General features: G+C 56.5%; 2 protein-coding genes across 20 annotated transcripts in view; one reads left to right on the top strand and one right to left on the bottom strand.

Moving 5' to 3' along the window:
- G6PD (glucose-6-phosphate dehydrogenase) lies at nucleotides 1-11,642 on the bottom strand. Of its 4 annotated transcripts, none has more exons than XM_070604604.1 (13): nucleotides 11,318-11,642; nucleotides 10,293-10,420; nucleotides 5,259-5,296; nucleotides 5,070-5,178; nucleotides 4,148-4,365; nucleotides 3,018-3,176; nucleotides 2,772-2,897; nucleotides 2,272-2,365; nucleotides 1,686-1,872; nucleotides 1,201-1,436; nucleotides 1,043-1,119; nucleotides 841-933; nucleotides 1-747 (listed from the first exon to the last, which is right to left on the bottom strand). In XM_070604604.1, exons 1-13 carry the CDS (start codon nucleotides 11,427-11,429, stop codon nucleotides 657-659), a joined length of 1,668 nt encoding a protein of 555 aa, XP_070460705.1. In that variant the 5' UTR covers nucleotides 11,430-11,642; the 3' UTR covers nucleotides 1-656. The 4 variants fall into 4 exon arrangements, with proteins under 4 accessions (XP_070460705.1, XP_070460706.1, XP_070460707.1 ...); XM_070604605.1 differs by lacking the exon at nucleotides 11,318-11,642 and adding an exon at nucleotides 11,016-11,247; XM_070604606.1 differs by lacking the exon at nucleotides 11,318-11,642 and adding an exon at nucleotides 10,613-11,138 and having other exon boundaries at nucleotides 10,293-10,521.
- Nucleotides 6,612-21,449, top strand: part of IKBKG (inhibitor of nuclear factor kappa B kinase regulatory subunit gamma) — a 26,052-nt gene continuing 11,214 nt past the window's right edge. For 7 of the 16 annotated variants that reach the window (XM_070604609.1, XM_070604611.1, XM_070604613.1 and 4 more), the window contains exons 1-3: nucleotides 11,380-11,706; nucleotides 15,558-15,759; nucleotides 19,060-19,271. In XM_070604609.1, coding sequence (XP_070460710.1) covers nucleotides 11,380-11,706; nucleotides 15,558-15,759; nucleotides 19,060-19,271 — 741 coding nt within the window. Of the gene's footprint in view, nucleotides 6,812-7,557; nucleotides 7,975-11,379; nucleotides 12,028-15,557; nucleotides 15,760-19,059; nucleotides 19,272-21,449 lie in introns of those variants that run through there. The other 9 variants (XM_070604624.1, XM_070604618.1, XM_070604622.1 and 6 more) reach the window with 9 other exon arrangements.

Below are 21,449 nucleotides of genomic sequence, written 5' to 3' on the forward strand. Positions count from 1 at the left end.
TCTGTTTGTGGATTTAATGGCAGGGGCTGAGATGGGGTGTCCCACTTGCTGCTTCTACTTTCCTAGTGGCAAGGGGGCCACCTGTGCGTGGGGTGAGGTGGGGTGGGCATGGAGTGCAGAATTGGGGTGGTGGGGGAAACTGGTGGAAAAGAGGGAAGTTCAGGGGGCCCAAGACATGGGGGATTGCTGGGCAGCCCAGAGGTCCCTTCCAGTGGGTGAGCAGGAATGTCGAGTGGCACTGAGGCTGGTGTGACATGCTCACCCCCTTTCCCCAAGCTCCAAGGAGCTTGTCCACCCACTACCCCTGCCCGTTGTCCCTAACTCCTGTCCTGGGCCGAGGAGCTCGGGAGAGATGGAAGGGCCACTCTTCTCCTTCCTTCCGTTGGGGCTCAGTCCCATGGACAGAAGCTGGCTCAGGCAGGGCCAGTGGTGGCTGAGGACAGTCATGGCGCAAGTCTCAAGTGCTCGATGGTTGAGGAATGTAGCTGGGCCCGGGGCAGTGGCATGGGGTGGGCAGGGTGGCCTGAGCCTGGGGCCAGGAATGTGGGGCTGAGGCCTATGGTCCCCAAATCCTCCTGATGTAGGGTCGGGTGGTGGGAAGGTGGGCAGGATAGAGACAGACAGGACCAAGGGGGGTGGGGATGGGGGCCCAGGGCTCAGAGCTTGTGGGGGTTCACCCACTTGTAGGTGCCCTCATACTGGAAGCCCACTTTCTTCATCAGCTCGTCTGCCTCCGCAGGGCCTCGGCTGGGAGAGCGACAGGCAGAGGGGAGATGTGAGGGAGCCCCCAGGTCCCAGGGCCCCCTCCCCCCACCCTGACCTCCCTGCACAGCCCCTCACCTGCCGTAAATGTAGGGGATGGGGGTGAGCTTCTCACGCTCAATCTTGTGCAGCAGCGGCGTGAAGATCCGCCAGGCCTCCCGGAGCTCGTCACTGAGGGGACACCGTGTGGCTTTGGTGGGGTGTGGGGACACAGAGGGAGGGAGGGAGAAAAGGAGATGACTGCCCCAGCGCCTGGAGCCAACTCGGTGGCACCTCTCACCTGCGCACGAAGTGCATCTGGCTCCCGCAGAAGACATCCAGGATGAGGCGCTCATAGGCGTCAGGGAGCTTCACGTTCTACGGGAGAGGGCTATCGCTGTCACTGCCACCGCTGCCGCCCCCCACCCCCCTCCCCCGGCCCCCAGGCCCGGTGCCCACTTTGTATCTGTTGCCATAGGTCAGGTCTAGCTCTGACTCCTCAGGGTTGAAGAACATGCCGGGCTTCTTGGTCATCATCTTGGTGTACACGGCCTCGTTGGGCTGCACACGGATCACCAGCTCGTTGCGCTTGCACTGCTGCTGGAAGATGTCGCCAGCCACATCGCGGAACTGCAGCCGCACCTCCGCCTTGCGTTCATTCAGGGCTTTGCCGCAGCGCAGGATGAAGGGCACCCCTGCAGGGGGCAAGGCTGCCTCAGGACCCGCTCTGCTGGCGGCCCAGGCAGTGGGCCTCGTGCGTGAGGGAGTGCAGGGAGAGTGTGCGAGCGCGCATGACACAGTGTGCGTGTGTGAGTGTGTGCGTGCGTGTGCGTGTCCCATCCCTGCTGGGCCTCTCCCCTGCAGCGTCCCAGGTCGGACCCCCGGGAAAAGGGCTCCATGAAGGCACACCAGCCTTGCCTGCCAGGCCTGGAGGCATCACCTACCATCCCACCGCTCGTTCTCCACATAGAGGACGACAGCTGCGAAGGTGGCAGTGGTGGACCCGCGGGGCACTGTGGGGTCATCCAGGTACCCTTTGGTGGCCTCGCCCTCTCCGCTGGGGTTCCCCACGTACTGACCCAGGACCACGTGGTCCGCCTGCACCTCTGAGATACATTTCAACACCTTGACCTGGGAGAGAGCCAGGGCAGGGAGGGGCCCCTTGGGTAAGGAGGTGAAGCTGCCTACACGTGGGGCTGAGGGCGGGGTGTAAGGAAGCCACGTGCTCCAGTAGGGTGGGGTTCCTGGAGGGGTGGCTGGCCCGCACAGACAGAAGGAGGTGCCCATTGAGCTTCACTCACTCTGCTGAAGGCCGCCCCACCCAAGGGCCCTGCAGGACCACCTCGGCCCCCCTCCGCATTTTTCTGAAGGCGAAGCTGAGGCCTACAGAAGCAATGGGTCTACCTTTGGTCACACAACAACCACTGTCAGTCCTGGGACATGACATCTTGGGCTTCTGACTTCCAGCCCAATACACCCCATGCTCAGGGCTGGTCACTGGGGCTAGTGGCAGGGCACACCTCCACCTACCTTCTCATCGCGTACGTCGTCCGAGTCGGTGGAGGCGGGCTTCTCCATTGCCACCAGACACAGCATCTGCAGGAGGTGGTTCTGCATCACGTCCCTGGCAGGGGAAGCAGGTGGAACTCAGGTCAGGGGCTTCCAGGTTGGGAGGAAAGAGCGAGGAGTGAGCTCACTTTAGCCCCACTCCCTGTTGGCCAGGTTCTAGGGGCTCAGGAACAGGGCTTTGAACTCAAACCAGGAACTCAAACCAGGATGGCTATGGCTAGCACAAGCTACGAGACCTGCTTCCTGATTCCCAGTGTCTGCCAGGTCCCCTCAAGGCAAGGAAGGAGACAGTGACCCCTCCCTTCACAGCCACGACTGATGGCTCAGATACTCCTGCTATAGAATTTGAATGCTGAGTGGGAGGAGGAGCCCCCCAGAACAGGGAGGGGTGACCCTACAGGGTGGCAGGATTATGTTCCGCATCTGTGCTGGCCTCCCAGGAAGGGGAGATGGGCTCTCACCGGATGATCCCAAATTCATCGAAGTAGCCCCCGCGGCCCTCAGTGCCAAAGGGCTCCTTGAAAGTGAGGATGACACAGGCGATGTTGTCCCGGTTCCAGATCGGGCCGAAGATCCTGTTTGCAAACCTGTGGGAGGGGCAGGGTAGGGGCTGGTGCTGCTTCCAGGGGGGCAGCAGCAGAGCAGGCTGGGCCCCCTAGTGCCTGCCCTTGACTTGGTCCCCCTCCATGCCATCGCCCGGTCCGCACCTCAGCACCATGAGATTCTGGACCATCTCCTTGCCCAGGTAGTGGTCAATGCGGTAGATCTGGTCTTCGCGGAACAGGGAGGAGATGTGGTTGGACAGCTGGTCAGAGCTCTGCAGGTCCCGTCCGAAGGGCTTCTCCACAATGATGCGGTTCCAGCCTCTGTGGGAGCCCAGAGCTGTGTCATCCCCACACCCTCCTTGGGGAGCAGGAGCCAGAAATCTGTCACTTCCCATGCCCTCTCCTCAGGGAGCGGGGCAGAGCTCTCCTCCCCCTCTTATATTCTGAAGTGACCCACCAAAGCTCGGCTGGCCCTTCCCTCTGCCTGGGCACAGAGCCCCCCATATCCGAGGACACCTGTCCTCCCCAGCCCTCAGTGGCGCGCTCCAAACTTCCCTAGAAAACTTCCTGCCTGACCCACTGCCAGGAGACCTGACGGCAGGCTCCAGTGGCCCTGCCCCCGTCCTGCCCTAGGCTGGGGACCCAGTGGGTCAGGAGTGGCCCAGGAGCTAGTGGGGGAGCAGAGGGAGGGGAAATCAAGGGCACAGCTACCTCTGTGGGTTTAAAAATGAGAAAAAGGTCTCTTTCTTTGCTATCCCCCCTGGAGAGCTAACGCGGCTTTCTGCATTCAAAACCAGAATAAAGTGAAACCAGATGGCTGTGGCTTTGGGGAAACAGTGCCAAACTGTACCACGGGCAGCAGGATTCTGGTGGAGCAACACTGCCACATCGTGGTCGTGGAGGGGACCTTGGGAAACATTGAAAAGCCAAAGACTAAGCAACCGGCAGGGAAAGTTTCATGGAGCAACACTGCCACCTTGTGGTCTGGTGGGGACCGTTGGCAGGAACAGCTGGATTTCTGGTGAGATGGACCACGTGGGTCTGCACAAGGATGTGGACCATCGATATGCATGAAAGTGTTTTCAGTACAGGCTGGTAGAAAGCTACTGTGTTTATAGCCTAGCCCCTTCTTTGGAGAGCTAATTCAAATAGAGAACAAGCAGAGGAGAGCCCTCTTTTTCAGACTCCCTCAGCCAATTTGCCCCAGGAGCTCTGGACAGCCGGCAGGGCAGGCCAGCCCAGGGCCGGGCACATCTAGGAGGCAGGAAGGGAGGATGAAAGGCAAGCCTTACGTCTGGCTCATGCAGGTCTCATGGATGTTCTTGGTGACGGCCTCATAGACGCTGGGGGGCAAGGCCAGGTAGAAGAGGCGGTTGGCCTGCGACCCCTGGTGAAGGGCGTTCATATGGCTGTTGAGACGTTTGTAGGAGGCTGAGTCGTCATACTGGCCAGCCACATAGGAATTGCGGGCAAAGAACTCCTCCAGCTTGGGCTTCTCCTCTGGGGTGGCCTGCGAAAGACAGACACAGGGACGTCAGGCCCTGGCCACCTTCCCTCTCTCATCCCACGGCCTGGGCAGGCTCCCTTGGGAGTCAGCTGTCCTAGCCCCACACTAGGTTCACCCCCATCTCATCAGCTTTGCACACCCTTGGGGCGAGACTCAGACAGCACGAGCACTTGGGGAAAGGGGACCCAGCAGTCCCAGGTCAGGCCCATGATTGGCATGGTCACCCCTGGGACCTCATGCCCTAAGACAGAAGTCAGATTTCAGGAAACCTTGACCTGAGAGAACCACCCTGGAGAAGCTCTCTCCCTAAAGTCACGACACCAAACTCCGGTGTGCTGAGGAGACGCAGCTCTGGAGGATTTCTGGGGTGGAGAGGCCTTTTCAGTTCCTGGCCCCGGGGTAGAGTGGGGAGGAACCGGTGAGTCTAGGTCGGGGCGGGGGGTGGTGCTGGGAAACAGAGGTCTCATGCTCCCCCACTCATCAAGGAATTGGCAGGAGCAGGAGGAGCAGAGTTTTCCATGCCAGTTTGGCAGGGCAGTGTGGGTGGCTTTGGGGAGAGCAAGGATGAGAAACGCTGGGATGCGAGCAGCCCCAGGCGGCAGTCGTGGCAGGTGAGAACGGCCAGGCGGTGCAGAGAGGGAGAAGGGAAGGGCAAGCTGGGATGGGATGGGGTGATGTCCCCTGCAGAGACCCTGGAAGCCACTCACTTTGAAGAAGGGCTCGCTCTGCTTGCGGATGTCAGCCACTGTGAGACGGGAGCGGGCGTAGCCCACGATGAAGGTGTCTTCGGGCAGAAGGCCATCCCGGAACAGCCACCTGAGAGCAGAGCATGGCTCTGGCCAGGGTAGGGAAGCCGAGGGCTAGTGGGGAAGTGGGAAGTGGGGGGAAGTGCTTACCAGATGGTGGGGTAGATCTTCTTCTTGGCCAGGTCGCCCTGTGGCAGAATGAACAGGCGGGGTTAGGAGAAGCTGGGGACACAATCTAGACTGGACCCCCCCTGGAGACCTGGGCACTTGCTCAGGGTCACCACTCAGCCACAAGCATACATGTCTTGCCCCTGTATGTAGCCAGAGGAGCTTGAATTAGAGCCTGCGCCAGCCCTTCACCCCGACCCTGAGCTGACAGCGCCCGCGCATCACATCCTGACAAAGGAATTCTCCACTCCAGGTGGAAGAGGAAGGGACAAGCAACAGCAGTCTAGAGCAGGGTGCCTTTCATCTGCCCGCCCTATAATTAGAGCGGAGGGCGCGCCACCCAGCGTTGCCAATCAGAGGGGAGCGACTATCCCAGGCTGGGCCGGATCCGGGCTTGCCCTAGGCAGAGAAACCAAGTCTGGGGATAGGACCTGAATGTGCAAAGCAGAACTACCTTTAGAAGCAATGTAACCATTGGGTAAGTTTATTTCTATCAGCGGTTGTAAAACAGAAGCCACCTGACCGGTCACCCTGGAAACAGGCAGTTAGGAAGGCACTTGGGGGGCTGCTGGGTGGAAACCCCTACTCTGGGTGGGGGTAGGCATCTCAGAGACTGCAGGCTCCATGGGAGCTCTGGGATGCCTGGCACTTTGCATATTTGTGTTTTTCCCCGTTCTCTGCTTCACCTCCAGTCTCACTGGGTGACCCGACCTCCACCCGTGGCTTCAGGCAGGGACCTGGATTCAGACACCTCTGAGCATCTGTTCCAGCCCAGACTTCACAGGGCGCCAAGCCCACAGACGTAAGTGTCTACTCGTCATGTCCAGGCTCCACTGGGACCCCAAACTCCCAAAGTGCATGGTTCCCAAAGTGCATGGTTCCCAAACCCCGGTTCCCTATGTTGGTGCCCCTGTCCATGTCTGCCAACCGCTCACAACTGTTCTCTCAGGCGCTCTAGAGCAGCTCCCTATGTAACTGCCACCTTCCGCGTAAACCACTGCAATGGCCACATCAGATGGCTGCCCTCACTGGTCCTTCGGGTCCAGGACCCCTAGCCTGGGCTGCGAGCTCCCCTCCAGGTCCCTCAGCACTCAGTAGCCCCACGGAAGCCATCCTCATAGTGAACTGTCAGTGCCCACCTCTGGCTTCTGCCATCAGTGGGGCTGGAGGGGGGCTCTGCTCGTGTCACCTTGGCTCAGTGCTGGCCCTGCATGCTCCAGAGAGGACCAGCTTGCTGGGGACCAGCCTCCAGGAGAAACAATCAGAACTACAGCCTGCAAACACCTCCCAGCCTTCCCTATGGCTGGTAATGTTTGCTTATGATCAAATTCCAGCAGGCTGCAAGGGTCAGGACAGACTGAGGGCCATGGATTGGTGGCAGAGGACTAGTCTCCTGTCTGCCAAGTCACAGGGCCCCACAGCCCAGGCTGTTTGTTCTTGCAGATTAACTAGTGATAGAACCGGCTCGCCTCGTTCAACTCAGCCCCTGCTATCGGCGGTCTGCTGGGCTCCAAGTCACCCGAGGGAGAGACGAGGTAGGACCCAGGACCATGAGGGGTGGGAGGCCCGGCGGCTGCTCCCTCCCATGGGGAAGTGGGGTGAGTTGCTTTCCTGGAGCTGGGGGCAGCCTGCCCTCCCCACCAGCCTGGGCTGAACTCCTTGGAAAGGGATGTGGGAAGACATCGACCAAATCTAAGCACACCATATGTAGGGTGGGGGTGATGACAGAGGCTCTTGGTGAGACGCAGTTGGAAGTCTCTTGTCTTTCCCGACTCCCACATTTTGCCAGAGGACCAGCAGGGGAAGGAGTTGCCCAGGGACATGTGGTGACTTAGCAAAAGAAGCAGGATCTGATTAAGATCTCCAGCCACCAGTATCTAGCCCAGCTGGGGCAAAGGGACCTGGGCCACCACCTGCCTGTTGCTGCCCAGGTTTGACGTCAGTCTCCAGTTTTACAAGCCCAAATGACTGCCGACATCTGTTGAGAGTTTTAAGGTGGAGGGTGCAGAAGAGAGCTCGAGAGGCTGGCCGCCAACTGGAGGCCCAGCAGGGGTGGGCCACCCTGGTCCCCCAAGGGTCACTGAAGTCAAGGATCCACCCAGCCTCTCAGGATGGAGCCCGGGCCCTGGCTAGGACCCAGCTGGCTCCCGGCCACGGGAGTGAGAGAATCTGGGGGCTGTTGAGGTAGGCTTGGCTGCACAACCAACAAGAGGGCCTCCCTCCTACACCCTGGAGCTTACGAATCACCAGGCCTTTGGGGGAGTGCCAATGTCATCATGACACAGCAAGAATCTTATCTGCCTGAGGGGGAAGGCAGCCCAGAGACTTTCGGAGGAGAGGGAGGGCCTGGGGCTGCCAGGTCAGCCCTTCACCGGCCTGTCATCAGGATGGGACCTGAGCACCTATCAAGCCCACGGCCCTTGTGGCCCAGGTGGGGAGACTGAAGCCCAGAGAGGTGAGGGGCTCGCTGAGGACCCTGCAGGGAATCAATCCTGCCCAGTGGACTCCCAGTCCTGGTCTTTCTCTCTCACTCCTATTCCTCTCTCCATCCTCTGAGGGGGGAAGAGTAGCTGAGCCCACTGGCCGAGTCCTACCAGATGGGGGAGGACATGATCTGCCAGGCCCAAGGTTCCTCCCCCACGCTGATCTATAAGGAGAAACCAGTTTCTCTCATTCTAGAGCTTTCTGGACTAGGACAGTAAGTACCTCCACTCCCTTCCCGGCTGTGGGTGGGAGTCCTGAGGAGGGGGGAAGTGGCCACATAGCAGAGAGAACAGAGAGCAGCTCAAAGCCCTTTGGGTAACTCTGTGAGCTGGCAGCAGGAGGCCCCTAGGAAGGAAGCTGGGCATGTGGGTGAGGGTTGGGTAAGTGGCAAGGGAGGAGGAAGGGGCAGAGGATGGCCACGTGGGCCCAGCCTGCCCCACTGGGGGCTCTATGTCTGCTCTTCCCTTTGTGTGGAGCATTCCCTGGGCCCTGGCTCTGCAGGCCCTCCTCATGAGACCTGTGTGCCGGGGGGGGGTTGGGGACACAGAAGCCCGTCTGTGTCTTCTGTCACATGCACCACTCTGAACTCTTCTTGGGTGCACTCATCTTGGGTCCCGGCCCCCCAGCACACAGGCTGTAGAGGAAGTGCTTCATCAGCATTTGTTAGATGAATGTTCGGAGAACTCATTGGTTTCCCAGCGCAGCGGGCTCTGGGAGAGTGCACCCCCAGCACCGCCCTCTGCCTACCTCCTACCCAGACAGAGGAGGTGGCGAGGCCCCAGACTGTGGGAGCTATGCTAGGTGCGTCCTGAGCATGGGAGGCCACCACCTCGAGTCCCCTTGACTAGAAGGGAGAAACAAATAAGGAGGCTCTTCTTCCAGAGGACCCTTGCTCTCCCCCACTCCGCCCTGCTGGAGCAGCACTTCCCACTTCTGCTCTGGAAGCCTCTGGGTGTCACTCCCAGAGCAAAGGAGAGCAAAGGGGAACCCTGCTGATTGCAAAGACACAAAGTTGCCCAACGCCAAGCTGGCCACAGGCAAAGGCAGTGAGGAGTCATAGAATCAGCTTGGTAGAGCCTGAGGACCTTTGGCACTTGTTTCAAAAGCCCTCGTTTACTCCGTGGAAACGTTGAGGTTCAGAGAAGGGAAGACATTTGTCCCAGGTCACACAGCAAGCTTGGATGCGCTCAACGCGGCACCTAAGAGTTGGGGGCCTGGAGTCACAAGCCATTTCTTGCTCCTCTGTAGGAGCATCCTGTGACAGGCTGGCATGGAGATGGGAGGAGGAAAAATAATCCTGAGTTACTTTCTCTACCTACCTATTTCTTGGACAAAGAGCCTAATGGTCAGAGTCCTAGGTGTTAAGATCTGTGGCCAACACAGGTAGGAATCCTCCAAGGGGAGGAGGCTGAGGCCAGGGTGGAGGCCAAGCCTGCCCCGCTGTGTGCTCCTCCTGGGTACAGGGAGTTACAGAACAGTGCCTGGGGCAGCCCTCCCTTTCCTCCTTCTGGCAGAGCCCTTCTCCCCTGTACTGTCTCCTGCTCTGCACTCTGGCTCTCCTTTTCCAAGTTCTGATCAGAATCCCTAAGGTGGCAGGGAGGAGGCTCTGCAAAGGACGGTGGCATGTCATGACATACGAACGAAGACCTGAGTTTCTCCAGAGCCAGGGGAACTGTGCTGTGGGAGGTGCAGAGAGACCAGGGCTGGTCTGTCAAGAGCTCTCTAATTTTGGGAGAACTCTTGCTCAAGATTATACAGTAAGTTACTGGCAAAGATGATCATACAATGCTTAGTAGATTCTTGGTCACGTCCAGGGTTAAAAGTGAGAAGAAAAGACCACTATTACTTCGAGATGAAACCCTGGCAGCTCATCTTGGCAGCCACTACACATGTCTGGCCACCCGGCAGATCTTGTTTCCACATGATACACCGGGAGGCGCTTTAGTCTGAGGGTCATGACTTGACTAGGACCCACCCTCCCTCTCGCACGCCCGTCCTCCATCACAAACTGTCAATGTGCTTCTACTCTATCAGAGCAAAATGCGGCAAAGAGACTATGTTCAAAGACGGGTCAAGTGTTTGTCCCCAGGGAATCTGACATGCTAGAGAGACAAGGTGGAGATGGGGCCTCAGATCCTGCCTTTGGAACTAATTGACTATGTGACATTTGTCAAGTCACAAAGAGGTTTGAGAAAGATACTCACAGAATGACTAGGCTCCCCTGTTTCTATCTCAGTGTTCCCCTTGGAGAAGGACATCCCGGCTCCAGGACAGTCAGTGGCTGTCCTGTTAATGTGTACAATCAACGGCTGCACACGGATTTCAGAAATACCTCATCGTGTGTATACATCACGTGGTGCTGGGATGATAGTGGCACACAGGCAGGAGCAAGAAGGAGAGCCCAACTGAGCAGAGCCCACGTGGCCCCACAACAGTCAGTTGGGAAAGCCCAGGCAGTGAGCAGGAAGGGACCTTAAGCAATGTCACACTCTAAGTCTGGCTTTTAAGATGCGGGGCTTGGGGGAGACTTACCGATGCACCCATGATGATGAAGATGTGTGTATCGGACTGATGGAAGGCATTGCCCTGGTATAGCTCTTCCCGCAGGATCCCACACACCTGGGTCCGGCTCAGGGCCACCTGTTCTGCCATGATGCTCTCTGGTGGAAGAAAGGCTCATTGACATGGCATGAGAACAGAAGAGCGTTGAGAAGTTGACGCCTTTCTCGAGGGGTCCTTTGAGCTCTCACCCAGCTGACGCCTGATTATTGAAACCATTAGCTGTGAATGGCCAGGGAGCAGGGTGGTGGGGGAGAAAGAAACTGCCAGCTCTGGGCTCCAGCCATACTCACCAGGCAGCCTTCTTTCACGGTGTACATTACAAAATTGCTCAAAGCCCTAGTGGATTCCAGCTAGAACCTCAATTCTGGGGGACTGAGCAAAACCCTGCTGCAGCATTGCACGATCTGCCTAGGACCATCTCACCCCAGACTCCGGCGGAAACTCCACAATGAGCTGGAGCATGTTAGCCCATGCAGACGATGGAGTGCAGCTCCAGCCCTCTTGCCAGGCTGAGAGACCCTGGCAAGTCCTCTCGGGGTCTCAGTCTCCTCGGGGGTCCAATGGCGGGGATGCAGAGGGCAGTGGGATCGGTTAAGGCCCTCTCGGTTTTGCCCCGCTCCCAAGCACGCCAAACCAAAACGGCTAAGGCGCAGCACACCCCTCCGCGGGCGCGGCGCCCGCCCACTCTGTTACCTGCGCCTTCCGCCGCCGCTCGTCGAACTCGCAGCCCCGGAGTTTCGGCCGTTTCCGGGGGCTGCTCCCCGCCGGCCCATTTAACCGGCGGGGGCGGGCGCCTGGTCTGAGCCGACCCGCCTCAGGCGAGGCCCGCGGGCGGGGTCCCCGCAAGTCCCTCCCTCCCGGGGCGGGGTGAGGGCGCAGGCAGGTGCGCGCGCATCCCGGGTAAGCACCCCCCCCCCCCGCTCCCCCCCGCCCCCGCCCCCCCCCCCCCCCCGCGCGAGGCCGCCCGCCCTTGGTTCGCCCCGCCTCTTGGGCACCTGCCCCGGCCGCCCGGCCGCGGGCCGCCTGCTGTCCTTGCCGCCGCTGCGCCGCGTCCCAGATGCCTCGCGGGTCCGCATGCAGCTCCGCGCCGTTCGTCCGCGTCCCCATCACCGGCTCAGCCCCGCCCCTACAGTCTGGCTTTGTCGCTCGTCGCAGGCGGCCCTACACCCTCGCGGAAGGCTCCACTTCCGCTGGCAGCGTGGCCACGCCTCCTCGACCCAGTCTATGGGCGGGGCCATCTGAACCCTTTCCCCTTGCCGGACGGTCGCCAGCTCGGGTCAGACCAGTTCTGTTGGGCGGCCTCGTCGTGGCTCCTCCCCTGGCGGGGCGGGGGCAGCCCAGCGCGTGGAGACTGGATACTGTCGCCCGCGGGACAAGGGAAAGGGTGGGTCGCGACGCCCCAAAAAGTAGCAGATGGTGGATATCACTGGGGAGCGTCCTGCGGGCCGAGCGAGACTGGCGGCCTCGGCTTCCCTCTGGAGCAGCCCCCCCGCACCTCCCGCGGGCTTCCTGGGCGGGGGCGGGGCTTGCTTGTTTTACTTCCGGATCCCACAGTACGACACCGGAAGCCGGAAGTGGGAATTTCGGCCGCGGGAGAAGGGAAGGGCGACCGCGGAGTCGGGACTTTCTCGGAGTGCTGGGGCCCGAGGAGCGCTCGCGGCCTGTCTCTCCCGCCCTTCTCACCTCGGACCGATTCTGCTGACAGGTGTGGTCCTCTTCCCCGAAAGTAGGGTACCAACGGTGGGCGTTCCGCCGCCTCCGAGACTCCCCCGGATGTCCAGGTTTCCCCCTCCTTTTGGGCCCCCGCCCATTCCTGCTGCCCGCTTTTGCAGCACCAGCCAAGGCGGGCAGATGTAGGACCCAGGTTACTTTGGCGGCGAGCAAGACTGTTTCCGTCTCTCCCTCCTTCGCCGCTGCGGAGTCTGATCACACCCCTATTTTGTGGATGACTCTTCTAGTTCGGAGACGTTTTCTGTTCATCGAACTTGACTGCATTTGAGGTTGTGAAAATCTTTAAAAAGGCCTTAAATATAGTTTGGCAGTTAAGTATCTTACCTCACGTGCCTCAGTTTACTCACTTTGCAAAACGATCAATGTCTACTCAACCTCGTACGGTTTCTGTGACTTGAGGATGAATGGGCCATCCTGGCATGTTGGAGGAAAAGCTGGAGCAGAGTGAGGGAGGGGAGAATACTTGGAGAGGAAGCAATGGGGGACGAGATGGTGCAGGGTCTTGTAGGCTGTCGAAGGGACTTCGGCTTTTACATGGAGGGCAATGAGGAACCATGTTAGTGATCTGAGTAGAGGAGGGACGTGATCGTAATTACCTTTTAGGCTGATTGTTCTGGCCTTGGTGGGGAGAACAGACTGTAGTGGACAAGGGTAGGAGTAGGGTGACCTGTTAGGAGGTTATTGCAGTAATCTAGGTGAGAGATGATGATGCTTGAGTATTTTGTTATGAAAATTTACAAAGATGTACGAAAGTAGAAAGAATAGTATAGTAACTCCCATGGAACCACTTCCTAGCTTCAATTATCAACTCGTGGTTGATTTTGTTTAATTTATACCGCTCACAATCGTTTCCCATTATTATTTTCAATACTAGCTTTATTGAGATATAATTCACATAGCACACAATTCACTCATTTAAAATGTACAGTTCACTGGTTTTTAGTGTATTCACCGAGTTGTGCAATCATCACTACTAATTCCAGAACATTTTCATCACTCCAAAAAGAAACCCCGTACCCTTTAGCTGTCACCCACATCACCCCATCTCTCTCAGCTCTAGGCATCCGCTAATTTTTCTGTCTCTATAGATTTGTCTGTTCTGGACGTTTCATATAAATGGAATCATACGCTGCGTGGGCTTTTGTGAGTTGTTCTTCTCTTAGCATAATGTTTGCAAGAGTTGTCCATGTTGTAGTATGTGAATGTAGGAGATTTTGTTTATTCATCAGTTGATGGACATTTGGGTTGTTTCCACTCTTTGGCTGTTATGAGTAATGCTGCTCTGAGCATTCGTGTGTAGACAAGTGTTTTCGTTTCTCTCGAGTAGATACCTAGGAGTTCCCCTGTTATTTTGAAGTGAATTTCAGACACCATTTGTCAGTATGCATCTCTAAGAAAAGATTTTAAAAAACGTAGCCACAGTACCACTATTACACCTGAGATAGTTAACATTAATTGCTTAGTGTCATCAAATAGATTCTGGGATACATTTTGACAGGATTTCCTGATGGATTAGATGTGAGCTGAGAGAGAGAGAGAGGGAGAGGAGTCAAGCAGGACTCCAAGGTTTTTGTCCTGATAACTGGAGGATGGATTTGCCATGAACTGACAGGAAGGCTGTGGGTAGAACTGGCTTTGGGGGACTGTCAGGAGTGCAGTGTTAGATTAGTTTTGAGAGGACCACTGGATATCCAAGTGGAGATGTTGAGTCTGATATGTGAGTCTGGAGTTCAGGAAACAGGTCTAATTTTAGGGCATTATCAGCGTTAGAATGGGGGTTAAAGCCGTGAGGATGGAAGGAATTAGTACTGGAGTGACTGTAGTTAGAGAAGAGAAGAGATCCCAGAGCAGAGCCCTGGAGCACTACAGCGTGAAGGGGTGTGTGGATGAGGAGGATCAAGTGAAAGAGCCTGAGCAGGAGCAGCCAGTGAGGTAGGAGGAAAACTACGAGAGTGGGCTGTTCTGGAAGCTGAGGGAGGGATCAGCGGTTGATCAAATACTGCTGATGAGTTAGTAGGGTGTTCAGTGGAGCAATATCAGTGTCATAGTCAAACGTCCAAGTTTATTCAGTGTTAAAGTCTCTCTTCCTCAGCTCAGGCCTGCTCCTGGAAACTTGTATTGGGATTGGCCTCTTCCTCTGGGAGGTTAGTCGTCTTGGGCAGGATTTAAAAGGGCTCCAGGCTGGTGCTGTCCCACATGGCTTGCCTCTTACTCTAGTTCACAAGAGAATGCATACAGCTCAGCCTGTCTTTCTGCCCCTCTGTCTTGGACTGCAAGCCCAGCTCTCACTTTCAGATTACTTAGCACACGTCAGATACTAGATGTCCCCTTCGGCCCCCTAGTTCCAGGGAACACTCATCAGATTCTGAGTGGTCTCCTCGAAGCCCCTCTTACTAGATAGGTTAATTTCCTAGGGCTGCTGTAAGAGATGACCACAAACTGGGGGCTTAAAACAATAGAGATTTCTCCTTTCGCAGTGCTGGGACCAAAAGTCCGAAACCACGGGTTGGCAGAGCGGTGCTCCCTCTGCAGGCTCTAGGGGAGGACTCTTCCTGCCTCTTCCAGCTTCTGGGGTCCCCAGGTGTTCCTTGGCTTGTGGCCACCTCACTCCGGTCCCTGCCTCTGTCTCCACATGGCCTTCTCCTCCGCATCTGTGTCTCCTCTTCTGTCTCTTATAAGGACACTTGTCGTTGGATTTAGGGCCCACCCTACTCCAGGATGATCTCATCTCAAGATCCTCATTTAATTATATCTTCAAAGACCCTTTTTCCAAATAAGGTCACATTCACAGGTTCTGGAGGTCAGGAAGTAGACATATCTTGTTGGGGGCCACAATTCAACATTCCACCAGGTGAAGGGTCAACAAGCTTCACCACTCCTTTTCTTTTTAATATTTTATTTTTTTCCTTTTTCTCCCCAAAGCCCCCTGGTACATAGTTGTATATTCTTCGTTGTGGGTCCTTCTAGTTGTGGCACGTGGGACGCTGCCTCAGCGTGGTTTGCTGAGCAGTGCCATGTCCGCGCCCAGGATTCGAACCAACGAAACACTGGGCCGCCTGCAGCGGAGTGCGCAAACTTAACCACTCGGCCACGGGGCCAGCCCTGCTTCACCACTCTTGCTTGGAGGTGTGTAGAGGGTAGGAGTCCCAGCATGCTGACACCTCTCTCCACAAATAATCCACTCCCTAATTTCTCCCCTCTGGTGAAATTTTTAACTTCAGCTTACAGCCCAGAGATAGGTGCTAGGCAGAGTTTATAACCAGTGCTAAACCATGGCCTTTCCAAGTCCCACATATGGGCCTGCACCTCCCTTTGGAGTGGGAGCATGTGCTACCTCTGAGACCAAAAAGCCTGTTTTAGCATCCTGTTACGCTAGGCAGAACACTTGGCGTTCTGCTTCAAGTGTGGCCCCAGAACTCCTGCATAGTCTACACTCCTTGTCCTGCAGGGTAAGGGAATTCCACACTGGTCTTGTGTGACACCCCTGCTGCCTTTCTCTTCCAGACCCTGACTTGTTGGATGAGCAGGCCCCCCTGGAAGAGTCAGCTGTGTGAGATGGTACAGCCTAGTGGCGGCCCGGCAGGGGACCAGGACGTGCTGGGTGAAGAGTCTTCTCTGGGGAAGCCGGCCATGCTCCACCTGCCTTCGGAGCAGGGAACTCCTGAGACCTTCCAGCGTTGTCTGGAGGAGAATCAAGAGCTCCGAGGTGAGGAGGATAGTGGGTGTGTAGAACTAAAAGTCAGGAGACCCAGCCCTGCTAGAGGGAAGACTTATTCCACTCACTTGTGCCTCTGTGTTTCCTCAGTCTAGGGTGGGCACGTGCCTGAGAGCCAGCTAGCCATTCAAGCTCGGCCACCCTCCCTCTTTGTTTCTGGTGTGGGGGGGGGTCCCTGGAAGTGGACCCTGAGATACAGATTAGCATGCAGAATGTTTATTTAGAGTGCTCAGGACCGACATTGGGGAAGGGAAGGGAAGCACAGGGAAGAAGAAGGGGTGGGGAGAGGGAGAAGTTGGGCTGCAGTGCAGGCTGACCTGCAGGGAGCTCTGGAGCTGGAATGACCCTTCCGAGTTGTCACAAGCTGGGCCAACATGGCCAGGCCTTCAAGCCTCTGCACGATCAGTCATTAAGCCCTCTCCATTCTGGCAGGGGGCGTGGCCTTCCCCGAGAAGGGCCTGTGAGTGTTTTGGGAAAGGGGGAGGTCCAGGTCACCCTGAGTGGGGGCTGATCCTGGGCCAGGCGGCTCTCTGAAGAGACCCCAGCTGAAGGCCATCCTCCAGCAGCCCCCTCCCTCCAAGGGGCTGGGGGTCGAGTACTTTCCTGGCCATCCCATCCCTGTCTCCGTCACAGCCGCCGCTCACTCACCCTGCACGTCCTCACCTGGATCCAGGGCAGCTCCTCTAAGTCCCAGTGGCTGTTGCACCGCGCCCGTGGCTGCCCTTGGGTGCGGCACATTCCTGCCCGCCCAGCCTGGGACAGCGCCCCTGCACCCCCTTGTGATTGTGCCCCCAGGGCTCCTCCTCTGGCCTGCTGCTCCTTTGGTACAAGGAGCCCCAGGTGCCCAGGTGGTACCCCCAGCTTCTAATTCACTGAGACTCTTGCATTTCTGCTGTGGGGACCTTCTAGACTGCCGAGTCCAGAACTGCAGGGAGAGCCGGCACAGACTTCCCATGTGGGTCTTGGGGAGTAGTAGGGTTCCTGTTAGGAAGTCAGGGCTTACAAAGGTCACAGCCTCCGAGTATGCTGTATCCCGGAGGACTCACCCCCAAGCTAGTGCCTCAGTTGTTTTCAGTCAACTGTACCCTGTCCTAGCAGGCCAGTGGCTTGGCATGTGACACAACCAGTGGAGGTCACAGTCATGGAGCAACTCCCCCACCTCCTTTGCTGGACAATGCATCCCCTGGTGTGGTGGGTGTTACATGGGGCCCTGTGCTGATGAGTCCTGTGCTCTGTTGGCCTCAGAGCGTGGTGCTGGCTGAGGCTCTGCAGGCAGGGACCAAACCCATGCCTGGAATATGTGTCTCTTCTTCCTGTCAAGACGAATTGCCTTCCTTTCCAGGATGGAAGGGGTCCAGTGCAGTCACCTTGCCACCAAGAGGCCGCTTGGTTTCCTGGGGGGGCTGACCCTGCTTTGAGCACAGAGAGCCCACAAGACCCACCTGCCTTTAGGGCAGGCCCTTCCCCTCAGTGCTCAGACTTCTAGGGGCTGCCCTGGGTCCTGCAGGGTGTTCAGCAGCATCCTTGACCTCTTTTCACTGGATGCCAATAGCACCCCTCCAGTTGTGACAACCAAGAATGTCCCCAGATGCTGTCAAATGTCTTGCTGTGTTGGGGCCACATGGAACTGACAGCCAGGTTAGGGGGTGGGGAGACAGCTTACCCTCCACACCTGTGTGTGTGGCCTCTGCTTGTCCCCAGGAGAGTGCTCTCGCAAGGGGGACTCAGGGGCAAGAGAGTGGCAGGCCAGCCGTGTAGGGGCCTTGGCACCCCTGGCTCCCCTCCGCAGAGCTTGGGCTCCAGCGGCAGATGGAGACCTCAAGGCTGCATGCCTCCACCTGTGCCACCTGACTGCACATTTCTGTGGAACGGGTATTGTGTGTCTGCCCCCCACAACGCTCATGACTCTGTCTATGGAGGAGGGAGTAAGAGGGAGGGTAGACTTTGCTTGGAATGTTTGGGAGGCAACTTCATGGAAGAAGTCGCAGGTATCTAGTGTAGGAGTCCATTTATGTGATGTGTCCAGGAGAGGCGAGTCCAGAGAGAGAAACAGGTGAATGGACACCAGGGGCTGGGGGCAGTGGGGGGGTGACTGCCACTGCGTGTGGGGTTTCTTTTGGGGGTGATGGAAATATTCTGGAACTAGATAGAGGTGATGGGTGTACAGCTTTGTGAATACACTAAAACTACTGAGGGACTGTATACTTTAAAATAGTTAAAATGATGAATTTGGTGTTACGCAAATTTTATCTCAATAGAAAAAGAAGTTGCATGTGAGCTGAGTGTCGGGCTGGGCAGGATTGTGACAGGTGGTGGTCACTGGGGGAACAGTGTGCCCTGAGGCAGGAGGGGCCCTGTCCAGGGCCTGCACCCGGCCCCCCTCCCCTGTAGGGGAGGAGTCACACGGGGATAGTCAAGTGCAGAAAGTGGCTTAGGTGGCTTTGGAGCTGGGTTCAGAAGCCACTGTGGTTCTTGTGAAAGAATGGGCGGCAGCAGGCCCTGTTTGCTATGTCAGGGTTTTGACCAGAGGGTGACGGGAAGCTACTCCCTGCCCCCATCTTTTGCAGCTCTGTAGTTGCTAGAACCTTTGCACATCACTGTTTAGTTTTGGCACCCCCGACAGTCTTCTGCTGTGTGGGGTGTCCCCTGGGCATGTGGCTCTCCTTTCCTTGGCCTCTGCTGACTGCCTGGCATTTGCACACGCACATCCTTCAGCCTGGTGATGGGAGGACTGGCTGTTTCTTGAGTTCATGTTGTGCATCGGGCCCTTTGTCTGCTTTTTCGTTTAACCTTCCTCCTATGAGATGGGTGGGATCGTCTCTGTCGAACATGCAGATAAGGATGGTGAGGCTCCTAGAGGTGACTCACTGGCATACTCCACCCTTCTGGCCCTCCTGGGCTGCAGCCAGCAGTGCCACAGGGAAGTTTGCTGGTGGCTATGCTCTGAGTCTGCAGTCCTGATCCTGAAGTCAGCAGACTGAGTGCCTCAGGGCAGGCAGCCTCTGACCTGACCAGAATACAAATGAGTCCAGAGTCACTTACAAGGAAAGTGGCATTTGGCGCACAGTGAAGCTGTTGTGTTTAGTATCTCATTGGAGAATTTTAGAGGTGTATTATTAGCATAATTGATTTTGAAAGTGTTTCACGAAATAAAACCAAGTGTTTCAAAGCCATCTCTCTGTGTAAGAGGCCACATGGTATTATGGGGAGGGTGCCACAATGGGCCCACAGAGGGGCTGGTGGGCCAGCTGTCAGGGCTCACCTCCCCTCTGCTGTCTTCTCTGCTGCCAGATGCCATCCGGCAGAGCAACCAGATGCTGCGGGAGCGCTGTGAGGAGCTGCAGCATTTCCAGAGCAGCCAGAGGGAGGAGAAGGAGTTCCTCATGCAGAAATTCCAGGAGGCCAGAAAACTGGTGGAGAGACTGAGCCTGGAGAAGCTTGACCTGAGGAGGCAGCGGGAACAGGCCCTGAAGGAGGTGGAACACCTGAAGAGATGCCAGCAGGTAGCCGGGGGGTAGGGAGGCCCTTTCCCAGGAGCAGGTGAGCTGGGGGCTCTGGCCACCTGTGCCACCAGCTTCCTGAGTTCTGAAATCCCATAGGAACACCAGTGTTCCCAGAGGGAACCCATGATCAGGGGTCCCCAAGAGCAGCCTCAGGCCTGATGCTTCACTAGGAGGACTCTCAGAACTCAGAAAAGCCATTGTCCTCGTGGTTATGGTTGTTCTGGTTAATTACAGTGAAAGGATACAGGGTGAAACCAGCAAAGAGAAAAGGGGCGGTCGTAGGGCGGGTCCGGGAGAGACCAGGCAGGAGCTTCCAGGTCCCCTGCCAGTGGAGTTGGGCGGCAGCACAGTTTCTCCCAGCAATGACGTGTGACAACATGCACAGAGTACTGCCACCACGGAAGCTCCCCTGGAGCCATGGTGTCCAGGGACTTTACTGGGGCTGGGTCCTGTAGGCCTAGAGCACCCGAGGGCCTGACCTCAGTTACTCAGTCTCCGCGCCCGGAGGTCAGGCTGCTGTGTGCAGCCCAAGGCCCCACCACAAATCATGCTGTCAGCATAGACTGCCTGGCAGGGCCCTCAGGGAAGAGTAAGTTCCTGGGGCTGCCATAACAAGGTGTCCCAAACTGGGTGGCTTTAAGTAACAAAAGCATATTGTCTCCCAGTTCTGGAGGCCAGAAGTCCAAGAGCAAGATGTCGGCAGGGTTGGTTCCTTCTGAGGGCTCTGAGGGAGCAGCTGCCCCGGCGGCCTCTCTCCTAGACTCGGGTGGTGGCTGCAGTCCTTGGCGTACCTTGGCTTGTAGACGCCTCGCTCCAGTCTCTGCCTCCATTGTTATGTTGCCTTCTCCTTAGGTGTCTGTGTGTCTCCTCTTAGAAAGATGCCAGTGTCAAAGAGAAACACAGTTGGACATTAGTTAAAGTGGTGAGAACAGAGTTTATTCAGTAACTCTCGACAGCAGGGGAAAGAGCTGAGCTCTGTACTGATTTGCCCAGAGGTGACGGGCTTTTTAAAGGGACAGAGGGAGCTAGGAGGGGCTCAAGAGAAAACTCACAAAGGGTGGTCAGTGTAAATACATGAGGCCAGCTGTGTCTGCCGCTGGCAGTTATGGAAGTTAGGATTGCATCCTGCACAGAGACTGGGAAACTGAGGCCCTATCCTTCCTGAGGGTTCCATCTCAAAGGAATGGCTCTCGGGTCCTTGAGAAAGACTCTCCTGGGTTGTAGGAGGTACAGAGACATCTCAAAGGGACAGAGGAAGGATTCACAGTGGGATCCCTTTTTAGTAAATGCTCTAAGGAAGGGAGGTGGGGGCCCCATGTCAGGTGTTGGCTGGAACAAACAGTAAATTCTTTTTTTTTTTTTTCTGGCAGTAGGGCTCTTTTATTCAGAGAGTAGCATGGAGTAGCATGGGGACAGGACCCATGGGCAGGAAGAGCTGCTGGCATGGGGACAGGACCCATGGGTAGGAAGAGCTACCCAAACAGTAAATTCTTTTGCCAGCCTTGTTTTCTCAGACAGGAACTCAAAAGGGGGCTGGGTCGTCCCAGGGCTGCCACCTCAGGCTGCTTGGAGCTGTGTTAAAGTTTGGTCAAGTCTCTGAGTTCAGGGATTTGGTTGGAGTTGAATTGAAATTGTTCTGTGCTAATTTCTTTCGTAGTTCTTAATAGTTGTTGGATCAGACCCACCCCCCTCCAGTATGACCCCATTATTTTGAAGCAAATCCCAGATGCCATATAATTTCATCTGTCAACATTTCAGTATGTATCTCTAAGAGAGGACTTGGGAAAAAAATAGCTACAATACCACTATCACACCTGAAATAGTTAACATTAATTGCTTAGTGTCATCAAATAGATTCTGGGATACATTTTGACAGGATTTCCTGATGGATTAGATGTGAGCTGAGAGTGAGATCAAGAGAGAGAAAGAGAGAGAGGTGAGGGGGAGTCAAAAAGGAGCCCAAGGTTTTTGTTCTAACTGGAGGATGGATTTGCCATCAACTGACAATCAGGAAGGCTGTGGGCGGAGCTGGCTTTGGGGGACTGTCAGATGTGCAGTGTTAGGGAGGATGGCTTTGAGAGGACCACTAGATAGCCAAGGCGAGCTGTTGATCCAACAGGGAAGGTTCAAGGGAGAAGGCCTCCCTGAGGGGGCGTCGAGTACGGACCAGAAGCTGAT

The sequence above is a fragment of the Equus przewalskii genome, chromosome X (assembly GCF_037783145.1).
Source record: "Equus przewalskii isolate Varuska chromosome X, EquPr2, whole genome shotgun sequence".
In the NCBI taxonomy this organism is placed as follows: Eukaryota; Metazoa; Chordata; class Mammalia; order Perissodactyla; family Equidae; genus Equus; species Equus przewalskii.